The 17,990-nt window shown below is 43.0% G+C and overlaps 3 protein-coding genes across 3 annotated transcripts; 2 read left to right on the forward strand and 1 right to left on the reverse strand.

Annotated features, from left to right (window-relative positions):
* The first annotated feature begins 302 nt into the window (after nt 1–302).
* LOC118418116 (cytochrome P450 2D10-like) lies at nt 303–7,441 on the forward strand. The gene is made up of 3 exons (XM_035823946.1): nt 303–591; nt 6,781–6,923; nt 7,208–7,441. Exons 1-3 carry the CDS (start codon nt 462–464, stop codon nt 7,439–7,441), a joined length of 507 nt encoding a protein of 168 aa, XP_035679839.1. The 5' UTR covers nt 303–461.
* Nucleotides 7,442–8,351: 910 nt separating this feature from the next.
* LOC118418117 (cytochrome P450 2U1-like) lies at nt 8,352–11,896 on the forward strand. Its single transcript, XM_035823947.1, has 4 exons — nt 8,352–8,663; nt 9,171–9,368; nt 9,485–9,620; nt 10,110–11,896. Exons 1-4 carry the CDS (start codon nt 8,352–8,354, stop codon nt 10,286–10,288), a joined length of 825 nt encoding a protein of 274 aa, XP_035679840.1. The 3' UTR covers nt 10,289–11,896.
* A 117-nt stretch (nt 11,897–12,013) lies between these two features.
* Nucleotides 12,014–17,990, reverse strand: LOC118417937 (zinc finger protein 407-like). The gene is made up of 2 exons (XM_035823700.1): nt 17,893–17,990; nt 12,014–16,357 (listed from the first exon to the last, which is right to left on the reverse strand). The coding sequence occupies exon 2, from the start codon at nt 16,255–16,257 to the stop codon at nt 12,712–12,714; it is 3,546 nt and encodes a 1,181-aa protein (XP_035679593.1). The 5' UTR covers nt 16,258–16,357; nt 17,893–17,990; the 3' UTR covers nt 12,014–12,711.

Raw genomic sequence — 17,990 nt, forward strand, 5'->3', positions numbered from 1 at the left:
CATATCTGTTTGAACATCAAAATGCTTCCCTTGTCACCAGTGAACCCTGCTGACCCCGACTAGATTCCAATGTCATGGCGTAATCATCACCCCTACCCCCTGATAAATAAACGAACGGTCCCCTGTTTGGATTAGATGGCGCAGTTCCAGACGTCTGAAGCTATCCGGACATCAAGGTCAAACTGTGCGGCCAAGGTCACGATACAAAGATGGCGACCAGCTGGATCTCTCCCGTGGTAGATTTCATCATCTTATCTCTTTCGCCCGTGCAAATCTTCACGATTGTACTTTGCACGATTCTTTTCGGTTTTTACGCTCTATTGGGTCGAAAGAAAAACTTCCCGCCTTCACCGTCTGGGAGTTGGCCCGTTGTCGGACACCTGCCGCTGCTTGGGAGGGAAGCGCCGTACCAGAAGTTGACGGAATGGCGGCAAGAGTACGGAGACGTCTACAGCATAAGGATGGGGATGTCGGACGTGATCGTTCTGAACGGGCACCGCGCCATCAAGGAGGCGTTGGTGGACAAAAGGGAGATCTTCGCCGACAGACCTGACAACTTCATCGTGGATGGTATGTCTGGATGGGGGCAAGGTGAGTTATATGTATATGCATGACGCAATACGTTGTCAGATAAAGCAAGGATGCTGAATGTTTCGAGAAGAAATATCGCAATGTTTGTACACAATTCTTAGAAAGCAAATAACGGGAAAGAAAGTTCTTTCTTCAGTTCATTTTGTCCATTTTGCTTTTCATAGAATACCCGACTTTTAAGTGGCAGCGCGCAAGCAAATTCTTTATCAAAAGCGAACACACTTAACGTTAAAGCCTCTAGTATCGAGAACCAAAGGAGCGGGTACTGATAACGTTAAAGTTATGTGTTGATAAAAAAAGAAGTCTTTTTTACATTAGGTATTCATTTAGCTGTTTTAATGTGCACTATACACTGTATACTATGTTTTGCTGGCCTTACTGAGGTCAGTGCCATTCGCTACGTGACATAAATGCAGTACCGATGTTGGCGCGCCCTTGGCTCAGAATCTAGGTGCTGAAGGACGACCTTCGCCTGAGACGAACACAAAGACACAGAGAGCCTAAGCCCTGCTGTCTCAGGGGCGGTCCGTTCAAAACTCCAAGTGAGGGACATCGGGAAACTTTGAAACAATCAGATGGTATTTGTATTCCTCTGAATGCCTATCACTCTTTGCAGGCCTTCTTGGCGGCGCTGGCGTTTATCTGTTATCATTTATTTTTAAGATTCGCGATTTTCAACGTATCGGGGTCAGGTATCTCACTGCTCTTGTGGCACCGGTGCTGCACTGCGGGGTTCGAAAGCTTACTCAGCGAATTTTAGAGATATTAAGAACGCATTTTCTTACGTTTTGTGTATTTTGTCGTCTTCACAGTCATATTTTTACGTATTACGCAATGTCCAAATTATTTTAAAAAAGGCGAAAATAACACAAAAGTGCCGCAATGAACGAACCCCGCAGTGCCGCACCGGTAGCAGTGAGAGATACCACCTGAAGCTGGCGAGATCGGTGTTGACGGCTGCCCCGATATGTTGACAATCGTCAATCAGCGCTCCTCCAAAAATGATAAACACTGGCTCTACCAAGAAACCCACAAACGTGGCTAGGAATGCCATGACTTATTTACGCAATTGTTGTGCGCCAATGGTTGGAATGTATGTCAAATTCAGTTTACCCCTCGTCTGAATTTTACTCGATTGAAGCCTCCAAGTGATTGTGTCAGGTCGACAATGGTCGCTATATCAAAAGCTTGACACCGTGCGTCTATACAGGCGTAGACTTCGCCTCCGTCTCTCTTGGGATTTAAGTTTATTTGAGGTGAAAACTGGAAATGGTCTTGAAATATGGGGTAAACTCCCTGTCACGGTCGTGCGATTAATGTGATCAGATCCATGCCTGCCTTTGCCTTTGGCAATGGCAATGATCCGTCAACAAATGCTACGCTGTGTGTATTTATAGCATTCCACTAGAGGGCGATCGCGCTGCGCTCTCACTGCAACCTGAAATGAATATTTGTAACTTTAGATTTTATACGGGTTATGATACAAAATGTAAAAGTGTGACTAAATAGACAGAAAAACAAGCAGGGCGTGAAAAGATTCGTTGTTTTTTTTAATGAATGAATGAAGACCTTTATTGCACATTTTTGCCCCACTGGGCTAAGTACAGGTCACACGGTAAGAATCACATATATGTAACAATGGAAACAATCATACACATTTATATATGCAGATGTGCGTCTAATCTATTCTATGACATTCGACTTCCTCTCGCTTCTTGGTAATTGCATAAATGTAGCTAGCTGTATGGTTGGTTAGAGTTGGTTTATCAAAAGCTGTCAGGAATATAAATTTCTCTTTACTGTTCAAGTGTCTAAAGTGGGGATATTTACTTAACACATAGTCAAATAAAATGTTCCTATCGCTATCATACAAAGGACAATCCATAGTAAAATGTACTTCATCTTCTACTTTCCCTAAACTACAAAATTGGCATATTCTTTGCTCTAGAGGAGTGTGGTTATGTCTTCCTGATTCGATTCGTAATTTGTGGCAACTGATTCTTAGTTTTGTGATGGTAGATCTGTGGCGTACATTGGCAATCTTCAGATATTCTTCTTGTTTATAATATTGTTTTAATAGTCTGTATGTTCGTAGTTTGTTTTTTGCAGTCGCAACTCTTTTATCGTTGTGGATTTCAGATAGAAAGGTCTGGAAATAAATATCTTTTAAACGTTGATAGATTGATGAAATAATTTGAGGTGTACTTGAGATTGATGACTGGGCGTTTTGCCAGACGAAAGCATAGCCACATTTCTCTAGAGTGTTGCGTACATCAGAGGCCCAACATTTAGCACCTGATGCTTCTAAATCCATTTGGCACAAGAGAGCATCTGCTTGAAGGCTGTCAGCTGGCACATTCTTGCTAAGTCGAATGAAATACTTGATGGTATTTAGGGAGGCCTCCAGATGAATGGGGTACCTCCCTAGTTCTGCCTGTGCTGCGAGATTACTAGCTGTTTTGGGGATATTGAGTGAATATTTACAATGTTTTAGGTGTACAGATTCAATGGGACAATTTTTGGGACTTTTGAGAGTTCCCCATATTTCGGACCCATAAAGTAATATAGGTTTAATACAAGAGTCGAAAAGCTTGTTTTTAACAGCTAGTGGGCAATCGGATTTGTCAAGTGATTGCCTGATACTAAACAAAGCTTTTAGACCCTTGTTTCTTAGATGTTTGTTGTTGGCCTTGAAGGTGCCAGCTGTACTTACCACTATACCTAAATAACAATATGACATAACAATTTCAATTACATTACCATTAAACAAAAAGAAACAATTCTTTGGTAATCTACCTCCCTTGGTGAAGACAATAATCTTAGTCTTTTTTAAATTCACCTTCAGGTTCCAATGTTTACAATACCTTTCTAATCTAACTAGACATGATTGCAAGCCTTGTTGAGACTCGGAAAATAATACAAGATCATCTGCATACAAAAGACACGGTACTTTCCTATTGTGTAAACTAGGAGAGTTGCAACAAATATCATCAAACTCAGAGGTTATATCGCTAATAAATAAATTAAACAAAGTTGGACTTAAATTACAGCCTTGTCGGACCCCACAGTTAGTTAAAAAAGGCGCTGTAAGGCCGCCGTTGGTTTTAATGCAATTTGTAGTTTTTGAGTACATGTTTTTTAATGTCTTTAAGAATTTTCCTCCTATTCCAAGGTTGTTAAGTTTGAAAAATAGACCTGCTCGCCAAACGGAGTCAAAAGCTTTGCTGAAATCTACAAAACATGCATAAATTTTTGCATTTTTGCTTAGGTATTTGCTGACTAAAGTGGTTAACACAAACAAATTATCAGATGTTCTAAAATTTTTCCTAAAACCGGCCTGTTGAGGTTTGAAAAGGCTGTACTGTTCTGCATAATTGACAAGACGATTGTTTAAAATAGAGGTGAATAATTTTCCTAAGCAACTAATGATTGATATTCCCCGGTAGTTATCAGGGAGTGAGGTATCGCCAGATTTATGTATGGGTACGATATGGCTGAGGGACCAATCGTCGGGAAAATAACCGTTCTGTAAGCAGGAGTTAAATAGGTGTAGTAATGGGTTCTGTAGGATTTGTTTACCGCATTTCAACATTTCATTTGTTACCATGTCGCTGCTACTAGATTTATTGTTCTTGAGGTTTGAGATTGCCGTGTTTAATTCTTCAGCTGTTATCGGGGAGTCTAGTGTGGAGTTTTCTACAGGTGTGAGAGGAGATTGGGGATGTATTTGGGCGTTTACAGTGGTGGAGAGTTCAGTTTCAGAATTGTTAATAGCGTCAGTTGAGCGTTTGTCAACTGCACTAAAATGTTCCAACCACATCTCATTTGATATTTGGGAATTTTGTTGCGTTTTATCTGGTTTAAGTTTGTTAATTAGTTTCCAAAAGCCATTTGGGTCTTTTTCCCTAAGGGAAGAAAGTTGGTCCATGATTTGCTGGTGAAAGTCTCTCTTTTTCTTTCTTAATAGTTTTCTATACTCCTTCTTTCTTCTGAAGAACTTTCCTCTAATATATGAGTTTGACGGATTTTTCTCAAGTAACGAGGCCAAGTTATTCAATTCGCGCTTCATTTCAGTACAGCTTTTATCGTACCATTTTTTATTTCGGGCTTTTTGTGAACGCTTTTTGTTGACTCTTACAAAGAGTGATTTGTGACCGACGTCCCTCAGCACTGAGTTCAAGTCGGAAACGTAGTTTTCAATATCTGCCTTTGCGTTTTTAGTTTCTATTACTGACATAGCGTTTAACTTGTCTGTTATGTGAGGTTGGCTAAGGGATTCAAGAAATTTTTGTGCTGAGTTTTCGTTCCAACGGAATCGTTTCGGGAGTGGTTTTGTGTTTGGATTTTTATTTTTTGGCTTGTTGTTGTGGATAAAAGGCGTTGTGCGAAATATTACTGATAGCATGTTATGGTCGGAAAATATGGTTAGGGGGTTTACGCGAAATAGAGATATGTGTTCAAATAATGGCTGGCTGGCAATCATATAGTCTACGGTACTACTTCCGTTAGGTTGGTGGCAAGTAAAATTGCCCTGCAAGTCACCGGCTACTCTACCGTTAAGGACTCTAAGGTTCGCTTGAATACACAAGTCGGTAAGAAATCTGCCGAATTTATTAGGAGGAGCTTTATCCATGTGTTGTCTGTCCTGATTATGATTTGAGGGGTTGTTTGGTATGTTTTCATGAAAGGTGTCTTCTTCTACAAAGTCATTTAAATTTCCAAGTCGGGAGTTAAAGTCACCACCTAGAAGGATAAAGCCCTCGGTATTATATTTTGAAATCTCCTCTTCTAGAATTTCGATTACGTGGTTTTCGGCAAATTTGTGAGTTTTAGATGTACTTGGACTGATATAAACGGAACAGATAAACAGATCTTTGGATAACCCCAGTAGCTTTCGATCTACTCGCACCCATAAAACATCTGTCGATTTTGATGGTAGCTGTTTAACATAATGTTTGTATTGGTCTTTAAAGAACAATATTACACCTCCAGAATACCGTCTTGCTCGTTTGTTCTTTTCCCGATGTAAGTGGAAGTAACTGTAGTTAGGGATATTGATTTTTGTTTTGTCAGAGCTCCACGTCTCAATAAGCGAGATAAAGTCGAAATTATTTACATGGGACAAGAAATCTAAATCATCTAATTTTGATCCTAAACCGTGTACGTTCCAACAACAGAAACTCTTATTTCCTCCTGGAAATACCTTCATATCAGAGACGGTTCAAAGAAATGTAAAAATTAAAATATTGTGTCCTTATCCTAGCCGAATCTACAACAGTTAACAACTATAGATATGCATTATTATCATCATTATTTTTAAATCCTATTTCTTACTCAGCAGTTACTAATTAATACTAAATCGCTAAAAGTAATATTATGTGTACAAAGTGAAAAATATACATTATACGAATGTATTACAGAATACTATCTAATCGCATATATATCTACCTCTACCACATGGAAGGAGGCCCTCTCCACGGCGTGCCAGGTTGCCACAACCAGGCTGGGGGCTGGAACTGTTGTTTTGAGTTCTGGGCCGAACAAGGGTAGCTGTCGGGAAAGCGTCCACTTTTTCCTAAGAGGTGGCTGGGCGAGGGGAAGAACGGAGATATCCCCCATGGTCCGGGTTGATGGCTGGGAGGCGGTAGGTGAGGCGGTGCTCTCCACGGCCCCACCGGCGGAGGTCCCCATGGTCCCACGGGCGAAGGTCCCCATGGTCCCACGGGCGAAGGTCCCCACGGTCCCGCGGGTGGAGGTCCCCACGGTCCCGCAGGTGGAGGTCCCCACGGTCCCACGGTCGGATGGAGTCCGAAAGGAGGCGGTCGACGGTCGGGTGCAGGGCAGCGGTCAGATGATCCATTGACCGGATCATCCGAAGAGGTGTGGTTGGATGACCGGCGATCCTGGCTTGGAGCTGAAGGGTGTTCCTGTTTACGTGCTGGCTGGGTGTGTGGGGGTGGGCACGAACGTGTAGAAGGTTCTGGGGGCCCACCTGCCGGTGCACCGAGCACAGCGTCCCTGTATGAACGATTCGGCGTGTTTAATACAATTCGTTTGGTGACCTGTGAAATAGGGCGTAGAGAAAGAGTGGTGAGAGCGCCAACCTAGTGGAAAGGGGGTATCAAAGACATCGAAAGTATCTGCATGAGCGTGTGCCTGTCAAATAACGTTCTCTAAACTTTCTTCGAGGTATCGCAACCACCAAGTGGAGCCAGTCGTATAGAGAGAGGAGACGGTTCGCGACAACCGCCTTAAAGACGCTCGGAATGAAGGCAGGGAGCGACAGTGTCGAGAAAAGCGTCTTAGAAGAGGTGCACGGTCTTGAAGATCGGGTAAGACATCATGACTCACTTTTAATTTTACTTTACAACGAGAAATATGTAGCTGCATTGGTAGTATTGTGATCCAAAGAGGCTTGTTACGGTACTGCAGGGAAATCTTCGGTTTTGATATTTCGACTTCTGGACATGTTATGGTCGTGCTTTTTGAGTGGTAGATAGCTCGTGGATAAAAAGGAGGTTAACTTCAAGATCCGGTTTAGTTTCAGACTTTGAAAAATAATAACTATAAGGGTTTAACGGATTGTCATTATTTGTATTATTTCATTTCAACTCAGATATTGCAGAGTAAGGGACAACCCATTCACTTGTCAGGGGACCTGGGTATCGCCACAGCCAACGTCATAGCCTCCATGGTCTTCGGCAGGCGCTTTGAGTACGACGACTCGTACTTCCGCGGCCTTACCGACGCCTTGTTACTAGCCTACATCAAGATAGCAGAGAGCCAGGCCATCAACGTGTTCCCCGCGCTACGGTTTGTGCCAATCGGTGAGGATGTAGGTCTAAAGTAGTTATATCTTTTTGGCAACGCCTAAGGGGCGGATGCATTTATCATTTTTACCTTCATGAAATGGAGATATTGTAATCAGTGATGACTTTCTTTGTTTGTTTGTCCTAGTGTGTGTCCACAGTTCCATATAGTGGTGCGTACCTAAACTCATATTCAGGTTCAGGTCTGGATTCAAGTCCAGCAGTTCAGGTTCAGGTCCGGACTTTTAAGTCCGGACCTGAACCCATCATTGCATATTATGTGCGCTGGAAAGTTTTCTTTTTTGAGGGGGAGGGGGGATGGTGCATATAAAATTGCATGTTAGCATGAACTAAAGTGCAATGTGAAAAATACATGCAAATTATATACAGCCAGTGTAGACACAAAATGTTTTTTGTCCTTTTCCAGTGCAAATTTCACTGTCTATGGAAGGTTTTAGATGGTTTAGAGCAAGAAAAGGGAATATAAGTGATAGATAGCTTTTTGCAAGTCCGGACTTGAGTCCGGACATTTAGGTTTTTTTTGGACTTGGACCTAAACATTTTTAGGTCCAATTCCAAGTCCGGGCTTTAGGTACGCACCACTAGTTCCATAGTTATAATTTGAATGCTGGACACGTTGGGAACACTGACATGAAGTTGGGACAAAGGTGCCATAAAGCTCCAATAAAGGTTGCAGGAAATGGAATGGAAAGTTTTCCCAATGGGCCTTAGTGTTTTATTCATGTTGTACTCAAGACAGCTTAGAGATTGATTGAACCTTAGAAACAAGGGCCTGCATGAATGTACAAAAAGATGGATTTTTTGTAGTTATCTTTCTGAGGGTATGAGATCCTCTTGAACAACGAGATGAACCTACATGTATTGCTGCCAACATTTGTGGAATAAAAAAAAACAACATTGAAGTAGTTGGGGCCAGAAAATGACGAAATGATGTCATTGGCAGTCAACAGGGCAGGATGGGAAGCCCTCGACTGTGGCAGGAAGGTGGACGACTTCATCCGGGAGGAAATACAGCGGCATCGCGAAACCGCGCCTCCTGGCGGCGAGCCCAGGGACTTCATCGACATGTGTCTTCAAGAGATCGTCAAGAACAAGGCGGAGGTGACGTCAGGGGCGGGAATCACCGAGGAGCACACGGTCTTCATGGTGCATGACCTTTTCTTCGCGGGGATTGAGACCATCCATTCCACCCTGCTCTGGGGGTTTCTGTACTTAGCCATGCACCGGGACATCCAGGAAAAGGTAGAGTAGACCATAACAAAGGTTTGTTTGAAATGAGGACAACTAAACCAGAACTTCTGGAATCTGGCTTTCACAGCAGCCATTTCGTAATTTTTCCTGTTCGTTATTGATTGTTTCAATCATATTCTTTGAGTGTCAAAATTACAATTTTTGTTTCAATTTGTTGATGGATACTGTACATGTTAAGATTTAAATTTGTTTATAAACCATTTCATTGTGTGCAAGGGCCTGGTCACATACACGTTGGTGTGATCGTCATACGAACGTCATTCATAGAAGTGTATGTGCCTTGTTACTTTAAAGACTGCTTTATTTCAATTAGGACCTCAATGTACGCGCAACTCATGCGAACTTGAATATAAACACTTGTGACTGCACCCAATTTAAATTTGATCTTTGTCGGCTGTTAATTCCGTCGCAGTCAGCTGATCGCGAATTACAAAGCATCAAAATCGTGCGACGACCTATCACTACGTTTATGTATTTCCTTTCCTTTCATGTTTTTAGGTCCAGGCTGAGCTCGACAGTGTGATGGGAAAAGACCCGTCCAACGATGTGACCCTCGCCCACCGCGCCCAGCTGCCTTACACCGAGGCTGCCCTGATGGAGGTGCAGCGTGTCCGCTATGTCGTCCCGCTCAGCATTCCGCACGCCACCACCGCTCCTGTCACCTTCCGCGGCTACCAGCTTCCGGCAGGAACTGCGGTGAGTTACTGTATGAAAATTTTATATTGTCAAATTCATTTTTAATCTCCAGGGCTGAGCTTTTTTTTTATCCTGTACTAAGAGGGAATCGAAGCTTTTGTGATATTTCTGTACAGGTTATCGCCAATCTGTGGTCAGTCCACATGGATCCGGAATACTGGCCGGATCCGGAACGATTCGACCCGGAAAGGTTCCTGGACGCGGAGGGGAAGGTCATCAACAATCCGGATTCGTTCCTACCTTTCTCCGCTGGTAAGGACCCGACCACATACGTCGCACAGTCGAAAACTGAGGACATTTGGGGTAAATTCATGCATGCGGCCGACAAAATTCAGCCGTCTTGTTACAAAAAAGGCTGTCTTTGATCTTTGTCGGCGGTTGGTTCTGTCACAGTCTGCTTGAAAATTCTATGTACAACACCAAATTTCTTACAGCTAACGTTACCCACGACGCATCTGACAGCGTGACAGTAACAAGCCAGTAATAAGTGGCGTTCCAAAGGTCAAAGTGTATTAAATATATAAAACAACATTACATACTACATTAGATATTTTGTAAAATATCAATATAGACAGAGTGAATGCAGTTGTTCGACATTTTCGACCATTTTCGGCTGGGCTGTGTATCATACAACGCTCTGACAATGTTACTACTCAAACAAATGCGTGAAACGTTAAGAAAACGGTCTTAAAATGTTTTTCTATTTATAATCATTCACGTGCACATTCCCCACTGTTTCAGGTCGTCGCGTCTGCCTTGGCGGACTGCTGGCGAAGATGGAGCTTTTCCTTCTCTTCGCCTCGTTACTGCGGCACTTCACCTTTCAGCTGCCAGAGGGCGCTGCAGAGCCGTCTACGCTGGGGTGCTATGGCATCACCATGTCACCACGCCCCTTCCAGCTGTGCGTCCGCTCACGTTGACTTGTCTCAACCCATCACGACTTGTCATCATGTATATTGCAAAGTTGCCGATCGCGACTTTGGGGTCGGCAACAGATGTGGATGGCATCTTTAGTTATTTTTGAGTGTTGTTGGTGCGTGTGTTTTGAAACATCATGCTAAAACGTACAAAAGTTAAAGGAAAAAAAACTTCTTATGAGTGGACTAGTAAAGTACTAGTACATGTAGTTGATTCGTGGTTATGTGCATAGATATTGATCTTATACCAAAATGTATGATCTATTGTAACAGTAATAGAATGTAACATCGATGAAAGTGTAACTTAGGCTATCACAGAACTTTCTTTTACAGATATCAAGGAGCTTTTATCACCCTTGCAGATATTGTGCCTTGTTACTGGAGCCTGCTAGCTCTAACAAATAGCCTTGTTATATGTATCTAACTTACATTTATATACCAGCAAAATAATGCTAAAGCTGTCGCATTGAATTTTGAGAACTATCAAAAATTTCATGATTTATAAATCAAAGCATATGTATTTAAATACATTTTCATATCAAACATAATATCAATTTTATCATATCTTTTATATACTCACACAGACACAAACACACACATTCACATGGGGACAATGAAGATAAAAATCATAATAATTAAAAAACACTGTTTATTTACTTAACATTACATGTGAGAAATATGTGCTAAGATAGAAAATTGTCAGTGTACATTTTTGTAAAAACATTGTATGTCAAAATCAAACCACAGGTGCAGGTGCGCCATTTAAATATGTGATTTATAGATATCAACACTAACATCACAACGGAGACCAACTGACGCTAAACCGGATAGTTTTAGACTTAAAAAATTTCTGTTCAAGGGAACATCATTTGCAAGAGTATTGACCTATCAATGGTCAAACATCATAGGTCAAATTTAATTGTAATACCCAACACAAAATTGACTTCCACTAAATTTTTGGCCAACCAATTCCAGTCTTGATCAAGAATGGGGAATTTGGGTCAGTTAAATTTTTGTGTTGGAAATTACAATCCAACCATTTTTTTTAGAATTACAAAGATTGATGAGCTTTGAAAAAAAATGTTTAAAAAATCCTATTTCAGCATAACCATAAAAATGAACAACCTGTCAATGCAATACAGCAACTGTCAAATGATAACTGTATTCTCACTCCCTTATCAAGCCAATAAGATAAAAAAAAGTTGCCAACACTTCATCTGTAAAATCACAGGAAATCTACAGTATTACTGTATACAAAGTTGATACATTCAAAGGGAGTGAATTTTTTTAATACAGGTTTACTAATTTCAGCATCTAATAAGCAGAGCAATAAATAACTATACTATAAATAAATATCAATTTTGGACAGCATCTCTCTTCAAGTTCAATGATTGCTTACAGTGTAATTATACGATTTTAAATTAGTGCCACTAAAGTAACTAAATTAGCTCTGATGATAAATTTGTATAAAAAGTAGCAGTAGTTTTGTAACGCTAGTTCACCTTTATCCGGGTGTAACCTATATCCATTGTTTTTAAAAACAGGGTTTTTAGGGATATCAGGTTGACTGACAATAGTTTAAATTTTTTAAAAATATATTTCATATTCCTATGAACTACCAATTTTTTAAAAACATGTTACTCAGTGGATAAAGGTGAACTAGCAAAACAATGTTACTCAGTGGATAAAGGTGAACTAGCATTACCTAATTCAATCATGATGACATGGATAGTGTGCTATGTCTATAATTCAATCATGATGACATGGATAGCTTATATAGCATAAAACTGCACTCTGAACACTTTGAGTTCCACAAATTGGCCATAGAAAATACAATATTATTATTAGATTGTGTGGTACTGCACATCATCATAATCATTATCATCACATTGCTGATTTAACTTTAAATATTTGTCATAAAAACTAGTATTTTTCACACTGCTGGCATGCGTAATTTAATCAGCTACTGCTGGTCACCAGTAAGAGTAATTTTGTAGACCTCAAAAACATGGTTACAAACTGGATAATTTGAGCGGAAAACTTTGTTCTGGATACAAAAAATCTTGCCCTAGCCCTACTTTGTGCATAGGCCAGGGGCATCTCTACTTTTTACATTATATTTAATGTACATTATGATAAATACTAATGGTAGTAGTACACACCAAGACATGCAGTGCTGTGCCTCTTTTAAGCATCATTTCACATTAGTAAGAATTTAGGTGCCTGTATAGCGGTGAACACTGGCAGTGATACAGCAAACTTTTCAATATTTTTGTAACAAATTTGTTTCATGCATTACATACATGTATTCTCTACTAGAGTGACAGATGCATCATTCTTTTATTTACAGCTTGTTTGATTCAAAAATTCTATTTTATATGTTTTATGCAGATAGCTATCTATTATTCTAATTGCAGCATTCAACTCTACAAGTCGTTTTTCAGCGCGGCGTGCCAGTTCCTCTGTCCGCTGTGCGAGGAGTTGTAGTGTGTGCGCATCAGTCTCCACTCGTCCGTGATGTAGTTACACAGGTCGCAGGTGAACCCGCCGTGGGCATCGTGCAGTCTCATGTGCAGCTCTACAGTCTTGCTGTACAGGTGACAGCCACATATGGGGCAGTCGTGTGCGCCCGCCACAGACTGACGCTTCTTCGGTGGGAGCATCCGCGGGCTGCTGTCTATCAGCGAATCACCTCGGCCAGGCTGCGTTACCGTTTGATTGACGTCCACATTCTCGTCATCTTTTCCCGTGGGGAGGGAGGACGGGAGGTCGATATCCATGACGTTTGTGACCGATGAGTGCGCTTCTTTCACGTGCTGTTGCAGCTGGTTCCCCGGGACCTCCTGTCCGCAGATGGAACAGACTGCGCTGGTCTTCTCTCTACAGTTCATCACGTCCCCCCGGAGGAGCTCGATCGTGGTGGCGAGGAAGCCACACTCCGGGCAGAGCAGCTTCTCCTTGTGGACGTTGCGGATGTGCGTCCTCATCTCCCGCCACGACGCCGTGGAAAACTCACACTTGTCACAGCTGAATCCGCCCTTGTCATCGTGGAGCAGCATGTGGCGTTCAACGCTCTTGTCGGAGACTTGCTCGCCGCATATCCCACAGTGCCCCACACTGCCTTGTTGGTCATCCTCTTCAAACACATCACTGTCCATTTCTAATTCATCGTCTGAGAGTACCATAACTTCATCATGTTGATCTGAAGCCGTGCCGTGAGACGACAAGCCGTTGTTGACCGTCCCTTCCCCCTGAAGTGTTGTTTCCCTGGTGCTGTTCTCTCCCTTGCTGTCCTCTGCCGTGCAGCTGACCGTACCCTGTGGCCACCTGACGTGTGGCATCTTCATGTGTTTGGTGAGCATGTTGCGGTGCATGCACATCCCACAGAGCGGACACTGCACCTGGAGGTCTTTCTTCTCAGGCATGATGGTCATCAGTCCCTGGTTCACCTGAAGCGACACGTTGGAAGGATTTTGCGACCACTGGGGGTGAGGTTCGTCTAGATGTTTTCTCAGCGAGTCTGAAGGAATCTTCTTGCTACATAGAGGGCACTCAATTTCGACGGCTGATGCGACGTTTGACCCTCCCTGTGTGCCTGGGTTTGCTGAGACGGGCGCTGCAAACGCTCCCTTGGGCCACTGCACGTGCGGCATGTCCAGGTGTTTCCTCAGCATCCTCCGGTGCACCTTGATCTGACACAAAGGACACTGGACAAAGGGGCTGGCCTCTTTGTCCTCCCCCTTCCCTGGTGAAGCGATGGCTTTGTCTGTGGACAGAACGTGTTCGCTGTCCATGTGCGATATCAGAGCAGAAGACTGTAGCTTTACTCCACACAGCGGACATACTAAATGAGTCAGACTTTCTTTCGTGTTCCCACCAGAGTGGCATCTTTTCAAGTGCACCTGCATTTTAGTCTTGGCCCAGCTGCTGTAAGGGCAGTTGGGGCACGTGTATTTCTTCCTGACTCGCTCGTGCCAGTCCACGTGCTTCAGGATCTCCTTCCAGGTGTCGGTGGTGAAGTCGCACCTGGGGCAGCTGAACCCGCCCTCGTCATTGTGCAGCTGCATGTGTCGCTGCACTGACTTCCTGTACAACCTGACGCCGCACACGCAGCAGTGTCCCGAAGATGTCAGCTTGTCCTTGTACTTCTCAAAGTCATCTGCCTCCAAGTCCTGAGTCTCGTCATCCTCCATGCTCACATCTACAGCTTCTTCACCTTCTTCCAATACTCTACCATCTCCCTCAGATTCCCTGTCGCTGAACGTACAAGAACCGCTTTTAAAATGTTCTTCCAGTGTCGCCTTGGAAGACGTCTCAAACTCACAATTCGCACACCTGTACGCACTGTCATGTTTGGAGGCGAGATGTGATTCAATGTCTTCCCATGTGGCCGAAGAAAAGTCACATTGATTGCACTTGAATCCTCCCTCTGAATCGTGCAGCTCTTTGTGTCTCTGCAAAGAATGACTCTTTATCTCTACATTGCACACCGAGCATGTTTCAGTATCCTCTGTATTGTCTACAGTTTCTCCTTCCACATTTTGATCAATGTCTGGTTCTTTCTCTGTGATGTTATTTTCGTTAGCACCACCCTTAACTTGATCAGCTGTTGCTTCTGGGTCAGTTGCCATTGCTGTCTGCGCCCCTTTACAGACATGTTTATCTAAAAATGATTCCGACAATGTCTCATACTTACAAGACGAGCATTTCAGCTTGTGGTTTTCCTGGAGGTGATCTTTAATCTCTGGCCAAGACTCTGTTTTGAATTCACACTTATCACAGGAGAATCCCCCTTCCCGGTTGTGCAGTGTTTTGTGGATGGTGACATCTTGTCCTTGAAGCTGCTCCCCACATTCTGCACAAATTTCAAACTCCTCATCTGCAGCAGTTTCTTCATCTTCCAAGATTCCTTCCTGGGATTTTTCATCTTTATCAATGTCTTGAGAATGACTTGCTCTCATGCTGCTGTCACTTTCACGTCTTGTACTACTGGATTTTCTTCTTCCCTTGCTTCCATCTCCTTCCTCCTCAGCCACGCACACTTCCATGTGTTCCGCAAACACCTCTGTGGACCAGGTCTCAAAGTCGCAGTTCTGACACCTCTGCTTGGGCTTGTGCTTCCTCTGCATGTGCGAGCGCATCTCGTGCCACTGGTCAGTCTCGAAATCACAACCATCGCAGGAGAAGCCGCCTCGATCGTTGTGCAGGTCCATGTGCCTGTCCACGGTTTTCCTGTACAGGCGTGCGTTACAGATGGGACACACTATGGACACTGTCTTCTTTAGTTTGACTCCAGATGATGACTGCCCAGTGCCTTTAGCTCCTTCGTCATCAGCGATCCTCGTACTTCCTTCTGAGTCTCCCCAGGTCGGATCCAGCCTCTCTGCATCTTCCTCTCCTTCAGACATTGGCTCTTCCTTGACTGTCATGCCACTGTCTCCTCCTACATTGTTTCCTAAAGACGTAGAGGAAGACAGCCCGCGTCTTGCAAACCGTCCCGAGGATGCAACAGAACTCGGTTGTTGGATCCTCTGGGCTGCAGCTGGACCTGACGCCTGCGAGAAATGTTCGAAAGACGGTGTGACGTATGAGACTGCTTCTCTCGGCCTTTCTTGTGATAGTTGCACAGGTGGTACAGTCCATCGGACCGGTAAGTCGTTGCCAATTGAGACAGCTGACGTGCCCTGAAGCCCGTCCTTCTGAAGCATCAGATGCCGCGACCTTAGCGCCTCCGACAAAGTGGAAACGCCACTGTTCCCCGGCTGCCTGGTAAAGCTGTTCATTGCGGGAAAGCAGTTCACAGGTCCGTGTCCCAGCATCATCTGTTGATGCTCTGTCTTGATGTGGACAATCACATCAGCCTTCCCGGTAGAGACGGCGAAGTGACACAGCCTGCACTTATAGAGGCACAGCACCTCGATGAGGTCATCAAAGCTGTTCCCCGACAAAGCTGAGGTCAAGTGCATCTCCATATTTGGGAGCAGGTGTTCAGTTGGGGCAGGTGAGAAGAGAAATTTACAGCTCACATTGAAGGAACAGCATCCCCTTCTCTCTCCATAGTGACAGCCACACCTGAAATAGACAAAATAAAACGACTTTGTTAGGAAAAGGCTATGTAGCCAGCATTGATACTGCTGAGTTGAACTGTTAAAATTGTACAAACAACAATCAAACTGTTGCAAATATGTGCATGACCAGGTCCTAAAAGAAGAGAAGCACATCAGAATAATCTACCAGCAAATCTATAAACTTTAAAAGGGGCTTGGAACCATGTTACAGTATTATTCTGTATACTCTGTGTGTTAAAATGACACAGAATGGATAAAATGGTTTATGATGGCAAAAAATACTATATGTAACATTTTATCATAATACACTGGAGGCACTGGGGGACCTTATGCTTACAAACCAAGATTTAATAGTTTCATATAAGAAACATGAATTGAAACTTAAGTCTGGGTAATTTTTTGGCTCTCAATCAGTGCTGTCTGAGGGACCCGCCCCTAGGTTGGAAATTTGCTTGTTGGGATGGGAAAAACATCACCCTGTCAGCCCAATGAAAACATATTTTTGTAACCTTAAAATCACAGATTATCAAATAAAATCATAACAACATGGGATCCTAAACCATGAGTGGGACATAGAAAATTTAAAGTTGGTGATGTTCTCAATTTGAAAGTTACTCACAAAGTAACCACAAAAGACTTAATAACTTCTGATACACTTTAAGAATATTGATATGATTGCCAGCTCAACCCAACCCAACCTCAAAACAAAGTGACAAAAACCCTCACGCCCCAACACCTTTAACAACTTATTAACTTGACACGGCCCAGTCAAAACAAAACAAAGGCCACGCCCCTTTGGCGAAACCTTGGGCACTACAACAACAATGGATCGCATCTGAGACCTTGTAAACTTCCAGTAACAGAAGTACAAAATCATTTTGTATCAACATTGAAATATTTAAACAGTCTCCTGCCTCAAATCAAAACATGAAAACAAATCATGACCACTATTACGTTACAACAAAAATCATATTCATAATCTTTGGCCAGAGCTCGAGTATTCTTAACAATCTATTCCGATACTGGCTCTACAAGGCAGAGATTGTTGACTTTTTAACATATAGGATATTGAATTAAAGGCCAAAGAAAAAATCCTGCGTACCAGATTTCCCCAGACAGTAGGCCCCATAGCCCACAGGCCGAAAAAAGCCCGGAATTTTTCAGGGGGCCCAGCGCAGGGCAATCATCACAAAAAATAACAGCAAATTTTTCACGGGTCGTTTTCTTTCCTCTTGTTAACGTACAACTTACACGACAACCTGAACGTTTGGTAGCTTGTGTGGATTTTTCTGGAGTGAGAATTTTAGGGAATTAGAGAGAAAAGTCGATTGTTTATTAGGAGAGGCGTGCAGGAAAAGCTAGTCTGGCGCCGGGTCAAAAATAAATCGCAGACCCCGAGCGTGCATAATAAATTTCCCCCTGCAAAAATAAACACGTCTCATCGCTTCACGCAGAAAAAACATTCGCCATTCGTGAGGAAAATTGCAAGAATTTGAACCTGTTGTTGGTTTAAAATTACCGATTGTTCAGAAAACTCACCTGTGTTCTTGGAAAAGAGGAATTATTGGAGAAATTTTTGGTTGAAATTTTCCAGTCGCTCCCAGGGAGCCCGGCCTCGATCTGGGTTGACACTTGGA

Source organism: Branchiostoma floridae, chromosome 6 (genome assembly GCF_000003815.2).
Source record: "Branchiostoma floridae strain S238N-H82 chromosome 6, Bfl_VNyyK, whole genome shotgun sequence".
In the NCBI taxonomy this organism is placed as follows: domain Eukaryota; kingdom Metazoa; phylum Chordata; class Leptocardii; order Amphioxiformes; family Branchiostomatidae; genus Branchiostoma; species Branchiostoma floridae.

What these genes read in the sequence shown, in the direction of transcription:
- LOC118417937 (XM_035823700.1), bottom strand. Translation starts at nt 16,257, where the DNA reads ATGGAGATGCACTTGACCTCAGCTTTGTCGGGGAACAGCTTTGATGAC.
- LOC118418116 (XM_035823946.1), top strand. Translation starts at nt 462, where the DNA reads ATGGGGATGTCGGACGTGATCGTTCTGAACGGGCACCGCGCCATCAAG. An exon ending in TATGTCTGGATGGGGGCAAG is followed by an intron (nt 592 to 6,780) that starts GTGAGTTATATG and finishes ACTTTCTTCGAG; the next exon opens with GTATCGCAACCACCAAGTGG. An exon ending in TGCACGGTCTTGAAGATCGG is followed by an intron (nt 6,924 to 7,207) that starts GTAAGACATCAT and finishes ATTTCAACTCAG; the next exon opens with ATATTGCAGAGTAAGGGACA.
- LOC118418117 (XM_035823947.1), top strand. Translation starts at nt 8,352, where the DNA reads ATGTCATTGGCAGTCAACAGGGCAGGATGGGAAGCCCTCGACTGTGGC. An exon ending in ACCGGGACATCCAGGAAAAG is followed by an intron (nt 8,664 to 9,170) that starts GTAGAGTAGACC and finishes TCATGTTTTTAG; the next exon opens with GTCCAGGCTGAGCTCGACAG. An exon ending in GTTCCTACCTTTCTCCGCTG is followed by an intron (nt 9,621 to 10,109) that starts GTAAGGACCCGA and finishes CCACTGTTTCAG; the next exon opens with GTCGTCGCGTCTGCCTTGGC.